Source organism: Amblyomma mixtum, chromosome 6, assembly GCF_055824585.1.
Source record: "Amblyomma mixtum isolate Tamu chromosome 6, ASM5582458v1, whole genome shotgun sequence".
Classification (NCBI taxonomy): Eukaryota; Metazoa; Arthropoda; class Arachnida; order Ixodida; family Ixodidae; genus Amblyomma; species Amblyomma mixtum.
In genome coordinates this window covers 17,893,604-17,912,971 of record NC_143017.1, presented here as the reverse complement: position 1 = coordinate 17,912,971, position 19,368 = coordinate 17,893,604, and the positions used below count along the sequence as shown (strand labels likewise).

Sequence of the window (19,368 nt, the reverse complement as noted above, 5' to 3'; positions counted from 1 at the left end):
TACAGGCTTAGAATGAAGCATTGAAAGGTGTCCAGATCTCATCTCATTACTGGAGGAATGACGTGAGTGGTCAATTGTGAGAGGGTGCAGGGCAGTGTTGGCAAATGTCACCCACTGCCCTCCTGTGGCACTGCCCCCAACTAGGTCGGTTGTAGCAGACGCCTCTGCCACTGTAACTGAGAGGAGGTGTGTGTGGGTCGGATGGGTGCAGATCGTGGCTCCGACCATCACCAGCCCCAGCTGCCAGGAGCAGCTGACGGAGGCCTCCAAGGAGGTGGGCAAGAGCGTGGACGCCATCGTGGCCAGCTGTGAGGATGCGACCCGCCAGGAGCCCCTGCTGTCCGACCTGCGGGCGGCTGCCGCCCAGGTGAGCCGTGCCCTCGAGGAGCTGCTGCTGCTCATCCGGGGGGCCCCCGAGCGGAGGGCACGCTCCACGACAGCCGCGCATGACGGGGCGCTGGACACCATCCTGGATGCCACCGACCGGCTCTTCTCGAGCACGGGCGACGCCCCCGAGATGGTGCGGCAGGCCAAGGTGGGCAGGTTTCTTTCTTCACTTCACGTGTCGAGAAATCAGAATTAGAAATGATATTTGCTAGTCCCAGTGTTGCAGGTTCGGCCACAGCAGCCTTATTTCAATGGAGACAAAATACAAAAATGCTCGTGTGCTGTGCAGTGTTGGTGCACGTTGAAGAACCCCGGGTGGTCTAAATTGAACCATAGTCCTTCCCTATGTAGGCTAGAACACTGCACGGGCTCAGGCCGGGCCAAAAAATTGCTGTTTTGCCACGCTCGAGGTTGAAGTGCCGGGCCCAGGTCGGGGTGGGCCTCAAACAGTCGTGGACAAAATTTTGCGAGACGCCGCAACGCCGTTCCAAAGCTGCCTCTGGGACACTAGGCGTCGCGGTGCGCGCGTTGAGGCTGCACTGGGCGATGACTTGGCGCATGCGCGTCCGATATGCGCCCGCTTGCCTTCCTGGTTGCTTATTTTGCATGAAGCGCTCCCACTCGCCACAAGCAATGAGAACAGCGCTGACTCTTCGAGATGTGTGCGCAGGACCTCTATCTTGCTGAAACAAGTAGAATCGATCCAGGAATGGTCACTCGGGGACGTATACCGGGATCACGTTCTCTGTGATGTCGACCTAACAAAAAATGATTTAAACCGACGACAATATTCGAAATTATGCAAAATTTAGAATTGTACAGTACTCATGTGCCCTGTCTTCCTTTTGTCCCGTCTTTCACACTTTTTACCAAGATTGAACAAATTGCAGTAAATAAAACAACACCCTATTACACTTATGACAGAAATGCACGCTGAAGGGTCATAAAAGAAACAAAAATGGAGTAGGGAACACGTTGGAATTTACTGTGAACAGCTAGAAAAACTAGTGATGCATGGTAGTGATAGCAGGACAAAGGAAAATATAAACTAAATATTAACCCTTTAATTGCACTCATATCACCTGTGATGCAGAGTGTAAATTACCTATGTGAAACATGTTCATCAAATCAGGTCAAAGAGTTAGGTGTCAGAGTTGCACAGGATGCCTGGTTAAGGCTGAATTCCTGCAAAAGCTATCCTCAGTGGCAAATTGGCCCAAAATTCATTTAGTTCCAGTGCTGCATTGGCAGGAAAAAGAGGAGTTTAGAATTTTTTTCTTAATTTACTGTATGCCCCTTCATATTTACGGGCAGGTTTATTTTGCTTAGACATTGAATAGTCATCAAAATTAGGTCAGTGTAATTCTGCTGTTATCATGACTTTATAAATCTCCGGGTTTTCAACAACGCTTCAATGAGGGGGCCACTACTGATGACACCCTGGTAGTTAATAATTTTAGCCAGAGTTTCCAAAAAAGGTTAAAGAGTTTAGATAGGCAGATTAGAAGGGGCCGGCATTGCACAAAGTGGCTGGGTGACACAAAAAAGATGGTAGGACAGGGCATACGGAACTAAACAGAGTACTAATCGTTAAAGCATTTAGTTGGCCTACCCTGATTCCCAAGTTCACGATTACGAATGGGTTAGAAGACCCAGACGTCACACAAAAGTCCTGTCTCCTAGACTAGACTAGCTTGTTCGGTGCCTTTGCGTTACATCTGCATATTTTAATCCGCTAGTACTAATCTTGAATTTTGGATTCTGGTAAGGGAAGTTTTTATTTCCATTTTTGAAATGGAACATGAAAACCCTAAGACTCAAGTTCTATGATTAGGAGGGTGATACTCTTATTGCGTTCCTTGGTGTGTAGACAAAACAATGGCATGGATTGTAGGAAGTTCCCTGCAGCAAAATTACCGAAAAGCTCTCTATGAAAAAACTTATACATAACGTATTGTGTAAGTGCACAAATTAAGGGATACTATTTGGAAGAACTGCAGATGGGGCTAGTTGGTGTAGATTCTTAATGATAGTTCAGCAGCGCAAACGCTGGGGTGTGTCTTGTCTCCTTCTTGGTCTGTGTGTTTGAACTGTTGAACTATCATTAATTTGGAGTCGACACACAAAAATACATGAAACCTGGAGGCTCCATAATTGCAGCTTTATTAATCAAATTTTCGTGTTCAGCTGTCTTCGCCCCCTAAGCACACAGGGAAAGGGATGATCAGCATGAAAGAACCGTTCGATTCATTACCTCCAGTGCCTTTTCGGCTCAAGGCTGTCACCCTGCAGCTTGGTGTTTCCTGTATTGTGTTCATTAGCTGATTGTGTACCGCTGGTCGGCAGCTAATGCACCCTGGCCATTCCTTCACTCGAGTGGCACCCATTCAAAAGGTAAGCTACCATTTTCTCAGAGGAGGAGTTAGTTGTGATAGAGCAGCAGGGCGTTATCCAGAGGGGCACATCCTGGTCACTCCTTCCCATTTGCATATGGGAGCTCCAAAACGAAACTGTTTTTTGGGGGGCAGGTGTTGGCCCGAGCGACGGCCCAGCTCATCCAGGCCATCAAGGGGGAGGCCCAGGCAGAGCCAGACTCCGACCAGCAGAAGCGGCTGCTGGCCGCCGCCAAAGTGCTGGCCGATGCCACCGCCCGCATGATTGAGGCAGCCAAGGTGGGTGCTTCATTCTGAGCGTGCCAAGCAACCGCTTTGCAAGAGAAGGGACCCGGGAAAGATGTCTCTAAAAAAGGCGGAGGATTGGAACTAGATGAGTTTATTGCACATCAGCATCCGCACGTGACCTTAAGGGTCAGCAAAAAATTTTTAAAATTCCTATTTTTACTTTTCCTTCAGTGCCTTGTGACCTTCGAGCATACCAGAAGCTTGGAAGAACGCTAACATCATCTTAATTCTTAAGAAAGGAGACGTCAAGGACTTGAAAAAATACAGACAGATCAGCTTACTGTCCATTGCCTACAAGGTATTTACTAAGGTAATCGCTAATAGAGTCGAGGACAATCTTAGACTTCAATCAGCCACATGATCAAGCAGGCTTTCGTAAAGGATACTGAACAATGGACCATATTCACGCAATCAATCAGGTGATAGAGAAATGCGCTGAATATAACCAGCCCGTATATGTAGCCTTCGTTGATTACGAGAAAGCTTTTCACTCAGTGGAAACCTCAGCTGTCATGCAGGCATTGCGGAATCAGGGTGTAGAAGAGTGTTATGGGAAAATGTTGGAAGATATTTATAACGATTGCACAGCTACTATAGTTCTCCATAAAGTCAGCAAAACAATTCCAATATGGAAAGGTGTCAGGCAGGGAGACACGATCTCGCCTATGCTCTTCACTGTCTGCTTACAGGAGGTATTCCAGGGCCTGAAATGGGAAGAGTTCGGTATAAGAGTTTATGGAAAATCCTAAGTAATCTGCAATTCGTTGATGACATTGCCTGCAAAGCGTTGACTACAAAGCATGATGAATCAGTTTGGCAGGCAGAGCAGTACTGGGATAGCAAGGGGATAGCTCCAGAGTCCAACTGTCAGCATACAAAGCAACTACTGCGGCAGACACTGTGATGGAAATCCAACTCTGCCGTACTTTGTCACAGAGTCAGTGCAGGAGTGTGACTGCGATTATAGAAGCAGAATGACAGAAATTTCAGTGCAGTTACAGAGGAGCCGCAACCGTGCGAGGCATGACATTTGGCTACAGAAAGAAACAGAATCGAGCCAAAGGAATGAAAAGTGCAGCACGTACAGCTTAGTATGGCATCAGACACTATGTGTGAACGTATCTGGGTTATGTCTCTTCTGAATAGTGAATAAAAGAGGTGCCCGTAGTAACAGAGTGTCTCTTGTAACAATATGTCTCTTTTATGCGATGTTGTTTATATGGCGAACACAGGAAAACCAGCCAATCCATTTTCAAATGTCTCTTATGGGAGTCTCTTGTAACGAGATTTTGCTTACGTGGCAGTGTAACAGAGGAACTGAGTCCCCGGGTGTGCGTGTATGCTGTGCACAAACGGAGGTGTCTGTTCGCTCCTTTTGCAACAGGGCTGTGCGAGCAACCCGCACGACTCCGAGAACCAGGCAGCCCTGCGGAAGGCGGCGGAGGAGCTCCGCAACGCCACCAACGTGGCGGCCAGCAACGCACTCAAGCGCAAGGTCATCGTGCGCCTCGAGGTGGGTGGGCCTCTGCTTTGCGCCTACACTGGTTGGTTACCACAAGAACACTAAGGAACGATGAGATGGAAGAAGGGCAGGACAGATCTGTTTCTTCGGTCTAATCATTACTGCGTGCGTTTTCTTCTTGTGGTAACCAGTCTAGTATGCACAATGAACAATACAATGAACACGGATATTATGAATTATTTGCTGTATCGAACTCTACTTAGAGATTTGTAATGAACACATGCAATTCTACTTCATATGTTGAAAGTGATTGGCTGCAAATTGGATATATCGATGGAGGCAAAACACAAAAGGTGCCTGTGTACTGTGCAATATAGGCCCCATGTTAAAGAATCCAAGGGAGTCTGCATTAATTTAGAGCCCTCCACTGTAGCGTTCCTCATAGCCGATATGTTGATTTGGGGTGTTAAACCCGACAATTTACAATTTTAAAACTCCCGAGTGCCAAGTGGTGCCAAGCGGTGGCAGGCTTTACCACGCTGTACAAGTGACTGATGATGGTGATGGCAAGCTTTCATGGCAAGGTTCACGCTTTTCTCTTGCACTTGCCAACAGCGCCTAGAAGGTACAGCGATGTGGATGGTTGGTATCCAGGCAGTTGGCACGCTTCATGCCTCTTGCACCCATTGACTACGCCCCGGAAGCAATGGTGTGGTAGATTTGTAGCCTTGCAATAACTATCTTTCACTCATATTGACTTTCAATGAAAACGGTGTTAACGTTTGCTCTCACCTACCATTTTCCTTGTGATAGGGCTTTAGTTCGGGGAGGACACCCTAGCATGCACTGGGCTTGCCGCCCTTGCATGCTGGTGGTGCAGTAAGGGAAAGCCAACCTGCTTGCTTTTTTGCGGCCTCCAGAATCGCCGCAAGCAAAACTTCGAACGAGGTTTTTTTTTCATTCTAGGTAGGATTGGTCTAGTTGCCCTCGCTTCACATGGCCGAATTGTGCTGCTCCTACGTGCATTTTCAACAAAATTTTACGTTACGTATTCTGGCTGTATCGAACTGTTCAATGATTTGTCACCCTTTTGCTGTAATGAGGTTTGTCTGTAGTTCTCTGCCCCTCTGCTGTACAAGGAGCTCGCATCATCATGTGCACCACCACCACCCCTGTGCGTTTCAGAATGCCGCCCGCCACGCATCGTCCACTGCAACGCAGAACATAGCGGCCGCCCAGAATGCGGGCCCCTACAACAGCAACCTCATGCTGCAGGAGGAACTGATGAGCAGCTGCCGGGTGAGTACTCTGGTGATGCTTCCTCAGTCAGAGTGTAGCTTCAAACTTTTAGACATTTTGAACTAGGAGGCGTGGTCCTGCCAAAGGTCTGTGCCAAAAAAATCTGATTGGTTTGAAATACGGGAGTAAATACTTAAGTTATTAGCATCCACCTGAGCTCAGACCTATACCGTATTTACTTGCATAATTTGTGTGTACTTCTTTTTTTTAATTAAGCCCTGAAAAAAAAGGGGGGGGTGCAAATAATGCAAAAATTTTTCTGAACACTTTCTAAAAAAAAAACGCTACAAAGGCCGTAACGCACAATATATACTGTGTATTGCCGCTGGGCCCTATCTCACATCCCTCGCTGATGAAAAGAAAGTTGTCTCCAAATAGACCTTTATTGTTCTTACTATATATTAATGACATCGTCGACACAACTGTTCCGGGCGTTGAGATTCGATTGTTTGCGGATGACTGCTTGCTGTACAGAGATATTACATGTTCAAATCACCAGATTGACCTAAACACTTCTCTAACTAACATCCTTAACTGGTGCCAGAAATGGGACATGGCTTTAAACAAAGAAAAAACAAACTTCCTTCGCGTGACACGTAAAAAAAATATTTTTGAGCACAGGTATCATCTCGGACAAACACCACTACAGGAAGTTTCCAGTTTTAAATACCTGGGTGTAGCATTAACTAACAATCTGTCCTGGAATTCACATGTGGAAAATATCTGTTCGTCCGCCTTTCGCAAACTCTATTTTTTAAGAAATAAACTTTCCAAAGCTCCCCCTCTGGTTAAACTTCTCGCGTTTAACTCACTAATCAGGCCTAAGCTCGACTATGCATGTGTGGTGTGGGATCCTTATACTAATACCAATATTAAGAAAATTGAAAGAATCCAAAGAAAAGCCATAAGATTTATTTATTCTAAATTTTCACCTTTTGATTCTCCGTCTGAGCTAATGAAATCTAACCGTATCCAACCTCTTGAGGTAAGAAGAAAAAATATTCGACGAGAATTTCTTTCCTTGCTCATAAATAACAAACTGGCTCTTGATCCTGCACCCTATTTATCGTTTTTAGCTACACGCATCACACGTCACCATCATCCCGGTTCACTTACCCCGTACTTCGCTAGAACTGACACTTTTAAATTTTCCTTTTTCCTGCGTACCATCAGTGAGTGGAATTCTCTGACATGATAAAATGTAAGCGCATAGTCATCCTGCATGCCTTTTTTTATTTTTATTTTGTTTTTCTTTTTATTTGTTTTTATTTTACTTGTTACCCGTGTATCTGTGTTATCTTGTTCTGCTTGGATCTGTAAGATGATCTGCAGTATGAAATAAATAATAAAAAATAAACTTCACACCGATTCTCGTCCCGTCCCTTGTTATGTAGCTCCCCACAGAATGGCATGATGGCGTGTGTGCAGCTCAAAGCAATAAATGCGCAACAACACAATCATGAAGCCAGCAGTGTGAGGTAAAGGAGATAGCGGGCGTGATAAAACAGTGCCCTCGCGTGCAGCCCGGCTGACTAGCAGCAAACCGAACAGCAAATTGTCCGGTAGATTCGGATTCGGGTGTGCATACGACTAATCATCCAGGAAAGTGACCTCCAGCACAAGTGAGCTGGGTAAACAGCACACAATTCATGCCCCCGCCACTCCCAACTTTCGCAACTGCAATTGGCCGCGCTGGTCTTCCCAAGCCTTTTTCGTGTGCACCCGTGTACATGGTGGTGTTCTGACGCAGCAGAGCGCACAAAATATGCTGGTGAAAGCTTTTTTTTTTTCAAGAATCCGAGTAAAAAGTTCAGGGTGCACAAATTACACATGTAAATACGGTACATTAGAACAGATGCTTGGGTGAGCTGGTATGCCATTTTGGGATGAACTGTGCATACTCCATCGGTACAACAGAGAAGACACACCAGGACAGGTGCTTGCTAACATGTGCAGCTGCAGGGGAAAGCTACGCAGCTTTTTCAGAAACCCTGTAGCTCCAAGAACCATGGTCAGGGGACCGAACCCTGGACCACTGCCCGTCAGGGGCTGTTGCCCTACCACTTATACCTAACCAGGACGGCTAGCATATGGTGGTGCGAGGCCGAATTCATTGACAACTACAAGGGCAAATGGCGTTGGTCCAACAGAGGAATCTTGCGAGGAGGGGTAATCTTCAATAAAAAGGGTAAAACCAGCAGAACAGATGCAGGTGCAGTGAAGAACACAGGAGGAGGCTGGATCCTGTGGGAGCTGCACCCGTTTTGCTATCCTACTCAAGCCTGGCTGCTTCCGTGTGTGCCGCATCTCTCATCGTAGTGATCAGAAACGAGAGGATTGCTGCTGGTCAGGTTCATAGCCTGTTGACTGCATCGTGGCATGACGCAGTGGTGTGCTGCACCGTGTACAGAGCAAATTCACTCATCTAGCAAGTGCAATAGATAACTGCCATTTGGAAATGTCACTGTTATGCCGCGGGTTTAGATGGATAACGAATTCTTAATTTGTGGTAGTTTTGGAGGTTTGAATAATTCAGATTCTCAGAGTATGGTTCAGATCGAATAGTAGATACTGTTCGGAATCTATTCGAAATTTCAAACACAGTACATACTCGATTAATTTGTGCACTTTTTTTAAAATTAAGGCTTCAAAAAGTGAGTGCTCAAATTGCATGAAAATTCTCTGATCACGTCCTAAAAAATTGTACAAAGGTCATAACGCGCTATATATATTGTACATTGCAGCCTATATGCTGACTCCCAACTCGCACACCTTGCTGGCTAGGAAAAAAAAAGTTGTTTCCAAATATAAACCTCATACCGCTTCCTGCCCCGCCCCACGCTATGTAGTTCCCCATGGGATGTGGTATGTGCGCAGCTCAAAGCAGTAAATGCACAATGTGAAGCCAGCGATGGGAGGCAAAGGAGATAAAACTGCACCCTCGCATGCAGCCCAGCTGACTAGTGGCAAACCGAACTGCACACGGTTTGGTAGTTTCGGATTCAGGCACATGCTACAGTTTGTCCAGGAAGGGGACTGCCTACGCGAGCGAACCGGGTAAACAGCGCACATTTCATGCCTTCACCGCTGGCACCTTTCGCAGCTGCTCACGGCAACGTGGCCATCTTCCCTAGACTTCCTTGCATGCACATGTGTACATGCTGATGGTCTGGCACAGCAGAGAGCGCAAAATATGCGAGTAAAAGTTTTTTTTTTTTTTAAAAAGCCGGGTAAAGAGTTGGGGGTGTGCTAATTATGTGCAGGCACAAAATACACGAGGAAGTAGGGTATTTGCACGCCCCTACTTTGAACTTATTGAAACTCTGATTAAGTAACATTGTAAGCAAGCAAGAAAAAATCTGTTTTTAAATAAAAAACCTATTGTCCCCAGATGCCACAACTTAATGCGGTCATTTTTTTCTTCACTTTCATCAGTTAAGATTTCATTGAATTTCATGAACTTTTTGAGCGGCCCTGTAAAACTGTAAAATTGAAATCGATGAGCACTTACTGCATACTATATGCACCCATTGTCAAAAAATTTATGGAACATGACTATGACGCAGTGCTCCAGACCTCTTGCTCATCTATGTGACCTCTTTTAACGCATGGTCTTCTTCCAGCTATGACCAAGGTTCCTTCTCTTTAGAGACAGGCACTGCTTGTGTGGGCTTGTGTTTGCACAAATCAAGAGGAAGAAGTGGGCTTGGGCAGGGCATGTAATGCGAAGGCAAGACAACCGCTGGTCCTTAAGGGTAATGGAGTGGTTTCCAAGGGAAGGCAAGGGTAGCAGGGGGCGGCAGAAAGTTAGGTGGGCAGATGAGATTAAGAAGTTTGCGGGGATACGGTGTCCGCGGCTGGCTCAGGACAGGGTTAACTGGAGAGACATGGGAGAGGCCTTTGCCCTGCAGTGGGCGTAGTCAGGCTGATGATGATGATGATGAGTTGTGTGTGGATGATGCCCTGTGCGCAGGATGTGGCCGGTGTCATCCCCCGGGTGGTGCAGGGCATCAAGGGCACAGTGGCCGAGCCAGACAACCCCGTGGCTCACCACAAGCTGCTCATCTCGTGCCAGGAGCTCCTGCCGGTGGGCTGGCTTGCAATACCCTACTGACTGTCATTTGGTACACACGGCAGCATTCTGGAAGTGAAGAAATGCAGTCACCGACCAAGCCAGGGAAGATGGAATTGACCTTTCGGAGCCCATATGGGTTCCTTGTTCATTAGGTTGTGAACAAGGAACCCTTATGAGCTCTGGAAGGTTGATTCCATTCTCCCTGACTTAGTCGGTGACTGCATTTCCAGAACGATGTCTGACTGCAGCAGCCTTTTGCACACCGCACTGGCTGTGCTCACACATCACTGACAGTCACTTCCAAGTGTACTGCTTCACATTCCAGTAGTGTGTGGGCAGGCTTTTCAGATTTTGACGCATGCCAGGGAACCGTCAGTTAATGTATATGCCCGGAATGCAAAGTGGAGTGCACGGAGGTGGTGTGCTGTGACTTGTGAGCGCAGCCATGTTGTGATGCCAGCTATGCATGCTCGGATAAAAGGTTGCTGTGCATATTAAATTCTGGCCTTGTAGTGTTGCTTTTCTCGTGTGTTCATTCTACCGTTGCACTGGAAACATGAGTCTTCCAACTTGTTGCAGACGATGTAGGGCTCTGTCATTAGCATGAGGTTGCATTGTAACAAGTTTCATGACCTGCACTGAGGCTACTCCATGGAGGGGTCAGCTTTTGTAGCCAGCATAGGCAGTTAGATAGCGCTACGCGGAAAGTTTGGGGCACGCAAACTGTTTTGTTCAAGCAAAAGCCTCGTTTTTATGAAAAACCATCCCAGCCAGAGTAGAGCATGAACAGTTTATTTCCACCAATATGGCAACTTTATTTGATTTTTAGATGAGCACTGCGGTATGTTGGGCTTCGGGGTACGCACAGGTCCTTGAAACCCTTGGAAAGCCTTGAATTTGAAAACCGGATTTTGCCCATGTTGCCCATCACTGGGTTGAGAATGAGGCTGTCATTGAAAGAGCTCTGGAACTGTGGAGTGATGTGCAGAAATACGTAGAATCTGCAAGGAAGAAACAAGTAAGCCTGCCACAGTGCGTCTTTGCACAACGTTGCGGAATTCAGTCAGAACACATTTGCAGTGGCACAGTTGAAGCTTTCTCTTAGTGTTGCTGCCATACTGAAACCTTTCTTGATGGAATATCAAACAGATAAGCCCATGTTATTTCTTCTGGCTAGAGGCTCATAAACGATTGTCAGAATGACAAAGTTTATTAAGTGCTCAACATTCTCCTCTGCTACAGGGATTACCGGCTTGCTGCAAATTGGTATAGAGGACCGAAAAAATCACGTGCCACTCGAAAAAGCGTGCCTCGGTTACACAGTCAAACAAATTGTGAAGAAGAGCAAAGCAAATCCAAAAGATGTATTTCAGTTTAGGATGGAATGCAAGCAGTTCCTAGTCGCAGTGGTGAAGAAGGTCCTTGAGAAGAGCCCCTTGAGGTTTCAAGCGGTTAAAGGTCTTTCTTCGCTTGACCTGCGGTAAATGTGCTGCAGGCCTGATGAGTGCCTGACAGGCCTCAAGGAAGTGTGGGAAGCCCTCACAGCAGCAGGGAGATCAACAGACCAGGAGCTAGACGCAGTATTTGCAGAGTACACTGAGCTGTTGCTAGAGCAGAAACATCACCTGCGACTTTTCAAGAAAGCCACTAGTGTAGACACATTTTTTAGTGAGCTTTTGCAGTTAAGTGCTTATGCGGAACTGTGGGAAGATCGTACCATTGTTGCTTATGTAGAGCTGTGCTCAGGCAACTGTTGAGAGAGGCTTCAGCGTAAACCGACAGTTCTGTGTAAAGAACTTGAAAGGCCTGTCTTTACATCTCGCAACGAATTGTGTGTGATGCAGTGGAAAAAGCAGGTGGTATTTTTGTCATCACAAAAGACTCGAGGGAGGCCGTATTAGCTACAAGGCGTCATTATAGTGCTTATCTGGAAGCCCAGAAGAAGCAGGAGAATGTGTTAAGTGGTCAAAAACGCACCATGCTGAGAACCAGCTAAACAGTCTCAACAAAAAGAAGATCCTCGAAGCAGCTGTTAGTGCATCAGCATCAGCAGGTGACTATGCTGAAAAGGCAGAAACATCTGATGACCTCACTTTCATAATGAAATCAAACTCCATGAGAAAAGCGGCAAAGTCTAAGGCTGAATAACTGCTGAGTCTGAACAAAGAGGTTGAGGCAAAGCTTCCGGAGGTCTCTTGAGCTTTCCTTGGCATGCATTCAGTGCAGTTACTGAGTGCAATGAACGTGATGGTTATAGTATTTTCTTAAATGTACTGTGTCACAAAGCTACGAAATAGAGCTGTGTAGTAGTAGATCCCGTAGGAACCCTGTGGGGGCCAGCAGTGCGTAATAGTATATCTCCTCCCTGGTTGGTGGGTGCAGCCGGCCAGCCAGATGGTGTCGGCGTCCAAGGGGTGCGTGCCCACCATAGTGGATCCGGCCTGTGCCATGCAGCTGAGCACGGCCTCCAAGCAGACGTCCTCCGCCCTGGCCGACCTGCGCATGGCCCTGGACAAGGTGGGTCACCACTCATCCACACGTGGACACATTTCAAAATGTGAACGTGTTTGTCACTGGACTACTTGTCCATACAATTAAGCATCATCGTCCTCACTAGTGCTGGGGTCCCACAGCACGTCGTTCTGACAGCTTCCTCCTGCAAAATCCCGCTCTTCGCAAACAACTGTACCACGACATCGCGTGAAGCAGCTGAAAATTCTGCCTTGCTGCGGCCGCCACACCTGCATCGCCCGTTCCGACGCATCAAACTTGTGGCCTGGCAACGAGTTGTTTGTTTCTTAGGTGTAAAGAACTACAATCTCGAATGCAGTTGTGAATGAGTGCCAAACACTTACTGACCGCGAAGCACAAATGATGATTGACAAGTCACTACATTAAAAAACTAGTAAAATGTGGAATGAAGTTAACATTAAAAAAAAAAAGATTAAAAAAATCCTTCCAAACAAGTGGGCAGTGTAGCTAAGTGATACTCAGTCGCGCCACAGAGCAAACGTAAAATTGCAACTGCGCTGTAGCATCCCTGATATCTCGTTTTTCTCACCTTTATTTATGGTGCCACACTTTGGTTTCAATTTCTTGCCACTTTGAAATTTTCAAATTAAAAAGAAAATAGGTAAACTTACAATCATGTAGATACGGCCTTTGACAGTCTGGGAAAATGAACACCTGCGGGACACATTACTTGCTCTGTTCCCACATTGTTATGCACTAAGTTTCAAACACAGCATATACATTGCAAATTGTGATATTTTCTATATATATCCAAGTTTTTAGTTATATGCAGCACTCACGTGAAGACTCAAAAGAACAATGCAGAACGGAAACCAAAATGCAAAATAAATGTAGTTGAAGTCGTCTTGGAAATTGTTCCTAGTAAACTGGCGTTACTCAAAGTCATAAACATGGAGAAACATTTCACGGTTGTGGTAATAACATGACTGTGACAGCAGCCGCCACCACTTCACAGCTGGGGTTAGGAGTGTGGGAATCTTTGCGATTAAAGACGTTCTTCTCATGGCAGTTCATGCCTTGTCGTCGTGAAACTTCCACACGGTGTGTTCACGTTTCAGGTAATTCAACACTGGCTAGTAGGTAGTCAGCGACGCGAGTTCTTTATATCAAAGTTAACTGCTACAATGCCTTCGCTACATGGAGTTCGCAGATGCATGTGCATCAGTGGGGGCAGCATTGGGGAATTGAGAAACTTCATAATGTTGAGGAATTCATAAGGTGAGGTTTGTTATGTCCAGGTTTAACTGTACTTGCACATTGCCACAGCGGAAGATAGTTGCTTTACCAAGGCAGTCTGGCATTCCCCCCCACCTTCCAGGCCCAGGAGACGTGTGGCAAGCAGCAGCAGGAGATTGACAGTGCCCTGGATCGCATCCGGGAGCTGGACCAAGAACTGGTGGAGATCCGCCGGGCTGCCCTGGCCAACCAGCTGCGGCCCCTGCCCGGCGAAAACGTGAGTCGGTTTGAAGCTGGGCAGCTCACGAGACGTCTGATGTGGGGTAGTCTCAGGTTTGTGATGGGCTCTCCATACCATAATTGGAAAGGGTTGAATTGGCTGAACATGACTACTCTAATGCATTGTACGCATTGTACCCGCTGCGGTGGCTCAGTGGTTACGGCGCTCGGCTGCTGACCCGAAAGACGCGGGTTCGATCTCGGCTGCGGCAGTTGAATTTCGATGGAGGCGAAATTCTAGAGGCCCGTGTTCTGTGTGATGTCAGTGCACGTTAAAGAACCCCAGTTGGTCGAAATTTCCGGAGCCCTCCACTATGGCGTCCCTCATAGCCTGAGTCGCTTGGGGACATTAAACACCATTAAACCAAACCAAGCATTGTACAGGTTACAAATGTACAGGGAGACGTTTGTCAGCACTTGTTGTTTCATTGTCGGAAAGCGGAACTAGGCATGCTGAAAATGTTGTGCTGATGAGGCCTGAAGTGTGGAATTTCTCTTGTTACTTTGTTTTATTTTCTATGTCATAAGCGCGTTTCACTGTATAAAAAAGACTTTGTGGCTGAGTAAGCGGTTGTCAGTTCGTGCTCGGTGTGGGTGCATTGTCCCAGGTTTTTCGTAATGTTTACGCGGTGCGTCAGGGCACTGGGCAGTGCAGTGATGCTTGGGCTTCTCTCTGCAGAGTGACCTGTGTGCCCTGAAGCTGGGTGCCACTTCCAAGGTGGTGGGATCCTCCATGGCCCAGCTGCTGACTGCCGCATCACAGGTGGGGGTCACTGACCGTGCACATGCTTCTCTTCTTTTCTTTTTTTTAAGGGGAGCCTGAAAGAAAAGCCTTGAAAGGTGACTTTCCTTAACTGCACTGTCACGGGACGAAAAAAAATTGGTCAAATTATTGCCTGGCAGATGAAATTAGATCAAGGGTAGAAGCAGAGTCTGCAGTTTTTGCCAGTTCATTTGCTGAACAAACCTCGTACTGTGAGTGGCCACTGGCACCTACAACGCGGCTCAGCGCGGCACCTACGCGGCACCTACAACGCGGCACAGAGTGCCGATGTGATCAGTATGGTAACCCCCTTTCCAATGGCTGTACTTCATAGAGTTCCACTGCAACGTGCACTGCACTGATGCATTTTGTTAGCAGGCCTCTCATTTAGCAGCACTACTGACAGCACATAATGGACCTGGCTCAAAACTGTGTCGAGGCTCAAGCGCAGCTGTGCATGCCCAGGGCAACGAGAGCTACACGGGCACGGCTGCCCGGGACACGGCCAGTGCGCTGCAGCAGCTGGTGGAGTCCGTGCGGGGAGTGGTGGCCACCAGCGGGGAGAGTGGGCCCCAGGCCACCCGGCTGGTGGAGCCCGCCCGCCAGGTGCTGGACCGGTCCTGCCAGCTGCTCGAGGAGGCACGCCAGGCGGTGCTGCGGCCCGACGAGCCCGACAAGCAGCAGCGGCTGGCACACGTGGCCAAGTCGGTGTCGGCCGCCCTCAACGCCTGCATCAACTGCCTGCCCGGCCAGAAGGACGTGGACGACGTCATCCGCACCATCACCGAGAGCTCCCAGGTGGGGCCAGACTTTGGGGTTGCGCTTTCTTTTCTTCGAATTGGGACGCGAAACATTGGTCAGGGATCATTACTCGAAGTTCACCTGTGCCCACTAAAAAGAATTGATTTCTTTTTTTTTTTCTCATGGTGTTTTGGTTTTAGTTTCAGCCGCCTAAGAGTGGCTGTAACGTCATGTGGGACGGGAAAGACCTGCACTAAAATGGCTGCTTTGTTGTTTTCATTTCCTTCAACTTTTACACCAGCTTGCTTCGAGAGCTGGGATGACGACAAATGAACAAAACTTACGCCAGAATTTTTGTATCTCTCAGGTGACCTCAACTTTGTCTTAGCTAACATCTCAACTCATCTCTGACATCATGGCTGGCAAAGCCAAAACAAAAAAAAAGAGAGAAAATTGAATTGCAAGTTATATGCTTGGCTCAGGTGATTTGCACGTGGCTATCCATTATTACTGATGTCTTGTACATTGTTTAGAGGTCATGCAAGGCTGGGCTGTTAATGTTTCATTTGTGGGTTTAGAGCCTGTGCTCATGGCGGCGAGCCGCATGATTGTGTGCCTAGGCCAAGTGCACCCCGGTGGCCACTTTGTCCTCTTTGCGGCTCAAGAGTTGAGGTTACATGGGACATGTAGCTCCTACGGCATGGCAGACACGGGGCTAGCGGATCAGCCACACTCAGCATCTGACATGGGGTGTGCTTTTGAGCATGGAAAAAGCATTGGCAAAGCCAGAATCTACTTGTCCATGGGGCACAGTGCAAAACCAGTAGCGGCTTCATGCTTGAACCAAACATGTCGCCTGCAGATGAATGCAGTTTATGTTCGGGAGTATTGTAAGTGCAAGGGGGAAGCATCAGGCCTAGCAGTGGAGCGCTGCTTACTAAATGTGTTTTAGTGGATGAGCAGCACACTTGCAGAGCCAAACAGCTGCGGCTATGCCACCTCAGAGACAGCTTCATGCTCATTTTTCCCTGTTAAGCACCACCTTAGCTTATGTTTTTTTTTTTCCTGTTCCTGAAGTTAGGCACTGACAATTGCATACAGTCATCATCGTCATCATCATCAGCCCGACTAAGCCCACTGTAGGACAAAGGCCTCTCCCATGTCTCTCCAATTAACCCTCTCCTTAGCCAGCTGTGGCCACCCTATCCCCATGAACGTCTTAGTCTTATCCCCCCACCTAATTTTCTGCTGCCCCTGCTACGTTTGCCTTCTCTTGGAATCCACTCCGTTACCCTTAGGAACCAGCGGTTATCTTGCCTTCGCATTACATGCCCTGCCCAAGCCCTCTTCTTCCTCTTGATTTGGCTAGGATGTCATTAACCCGCGTTTGTTCCCTCACCCACTCCGCCCTCTTCCTCTTAACGTTACACCTATCATTTTTCTTTTCTTTCCATAGCTCACTGTGTTCTCCTTAACTTAAGCTGAACCCTTTTCGTCAGCCTCCACGTTTCTGCCCCATAGGTGAGCACCGGTAGGATACAGCTGTTGCATACTTTTCTCTTGAGGGATATTGGTAAACTGCCTTTCGTGATCTGAGAGAACCTGCCATATGCGCTCCACCCTACTCTTATTCTTCTTATTTCATTCTTGTGATCTGGATCAGCTGTCACTACCTGCCCTAAGCACACATATTCCCCTACAACTTCCAATATCTTGCTACCAATTGTGAACTGCTGCTCCCTTGTGAGACTGTTGAACATTGCTTTGGTTTTCTGCATGTTAATTTTAGGACCTACTGTTCTACTCTGCCTCATTGATCATGCTTTGCAGCTCATGTCCTGAGTGCCTTAGCTAGGCAATGTCATCAGCAAATCGTAAATTACTTAGGTGTTCTCCATTAACTCTTATCCCCAACTGTTCCCATGTCAGGCCTCTAAATATCTCCTGTAAACATGCGGTGAATAGTATTGGCAGTGAACAGCGGTGGATACAGTTACTGCAGCAAATTTGATCCCACTTTGTGTTGTAGTTCTGGTATGGGTATTAGTTTGCTGCTGTTAAAGTGGCCTTGGATTAAAGCCCCACCAGACAGACTTTATGACGTGTTGCATGCCTCCTGCCTTTGATGCGATGTGAAGGCTTTCCGTGTATCTCTATGTCATTGTATGAAGTTCCTGTGTGCTGTCTGTCACTTATTATATGATCTGAATTATTTTCTGCTCTCTCTCCTGCTTGGTTTCAAGTAACTCTGCAGTATGAGTAAATAAATGAGCACACATCACAAGCGCCATCGGGACTATCTGTGCAGGCGCTCAACGCCCGCGAGTTCCCGTCCAGCAACCGGTCGTACGGTGAGCTGCAGGCGAGTCTCAACGAGGCGGCGGCCGGACTCAATGAGGCCACCGGTCAGGTGGTGCAGTCCTCGCGGGGCAACCCTGCCCAGCTGGCATCGTCTGTGCGCCACTTCGGCACTGCCTTTGGCAGCCTCCTGGGCTGTGGCATGGAGATGGCCGGCCAGACTCACGACACCGAGGTGAGGGGGGGATGCCTTTTTGGGAGACTGGCAGTTCTCCGCATTGGCAGGTGTGCACCACTAATGAGGCAACACTAAAGTTGGAACCAAGAGTGCACTGGCTTGTGTGGCTAGAGTCTCTGCTATGTAATTCCGCTCTGTGAGCGGTACAGCTTCCAATATTGCCTCGCAGCTCGTCTCACAGTTTTTGGCCCGAGCAGCATCTTAAAATGTAACTTCAAAGGTAGCACATGTCCTAGGAGAAATGGCAAATAATTTGCATGCTGATAATTCTTGATGTTAAAAAAAAAAAAAGACGAAAGAAGCCTGTTGTTTTCATATAGCGAATCCAAACTGTTGTCTTTCGCATTTAAGAATGCAGTGTTAATGCATTGTGCCACAGAACTGGCGACAATTTGTGCTTTAATTTTGCTCTGATGTGTACTCATGAAATTTCTCCCATATGTCGTCAGGTGGTCTAGCAAAACTTCTGATAGCAGAACAGCCTATTTGCTTGTCATCAATTAATACAAAGTTCCTGCTGTGTTCGCAGGAACTTTGTTTTCTCGGCTACTATGTTTTCCTGAACCAGTCCTGTTCTAGCTCTCATAGAAACTCACGCAGTACAAACTTGGCTGTTACATTGCAATTATGGGAACATTCCCACTCGTTATGTTGTGAATTGCCCCTTTTGCTACTGCAGTACATCATGCTGGCATTTTGACAGCCTGCATTAAGCGGGTGTGGGACTGTGATGACATGCCAGTCAAAGCAGGACCCCATGCTTCATTGGTGCTTGACTGCCGCGATGTTAGGCAGCTTCCAGTGCAGTGTCATTGGCCCATACACATCAGATGGCATGGACTTTGTTGGGCTGTTGGTGCATTTCCATTGCCTACGTGATGCGAGCACATGCAACCAAAGGCACAAAAACAAAACCGTGCCTCGAGAGATGGCACGGGTTGGCTCTGACACGGTTGTTTCTGTTGGCCGTGTTTTTCTTGCACCCCAATGCTTAGCAGTGGTAGCTTGGAGATTCCAGTAGTTGAGGAACATGCGGGATCAAAGCACCTGCTCTGCACTTGCTTGCTCCTCACTCCCTTTCCCCCGATAGCTGGTACGGGGAACCATCGGAGGACACTCAGGGCATTCTGCACATGCATAGTGATTGCGAGAACCACAAAGCCTGGGAGATTAGAAAGAAAATGTGCCACCTAACGATGTCCACTTTTTCGACGCATTGTTCTAGGCTCCTACATTTCCTGGCTAGTGCGTTTCTTATACGTGGTCCCATGAAAAACACAAGGGCGGAATTCTACTAAGCAGTGCATTAAATGTTGTGCCAATGTCAGGTGCATTTAAAAAGGTTCCAACTCAGCATAGTTTGAGCAAATTCTGAGTCTATTTTGAAGTGGAATCATTGAGAGTTGTGACCCAGAATGGTTGGGTGAGTCGATGGCT

General features: G+C 47.4%; 1 protein-coding gene across 5 annotated transcripts in view; it reads left to right on the top strand.

Moving 5' to 3' along the window:
* The window catches only part of rhea (Talin_middle and talin-RS domain-containing protein rhea), a 188,081-nt gene that overhangs the window by 95,515 nt on the left and 73,198 nt on the right, over positions 1-19,368 (top strand). For all 5 annotated transcript variants that reach the window (XM_089547598.1, XM_089547600.1, XM_089547599.1 and 2 more), the window contains exons 22-31: positions 212-535; positions 2,916-3,059; positions 4,453-4,581; positions 5,716-5,829; positions 9,803-9,916; positions 12,287-12,421; positions 13,755-13,889; positions 14,571-14,654; positions 15,120-15,452; positions 17,704-17,928. In XM_089547598.1, the coding sequence (XP_089403724.1) occupies positions 212-535; positions 2,916-3,059; positions 4,453-4,581; positions 5,716-5,829; positions 9,803-9,916; positions 12,287-12,421; positions 13,755-13,889; positions 14,571-14,654; positions 15,120-15,452; positions 17,704-17,928 (1,737 nt within the window). The remainder of the gene's footprint in view (positions 1-211; positions 536-2,915; positions 3,060-4,452; positions 4,582-5,715; positions 5,830-9,802; positions 9,917-12,286; positions 12,422-13,754; positions 13,890-14,570; positions 14,655-15,119; positions 15,453-17,703; positions 17,929-19,368) is intronic.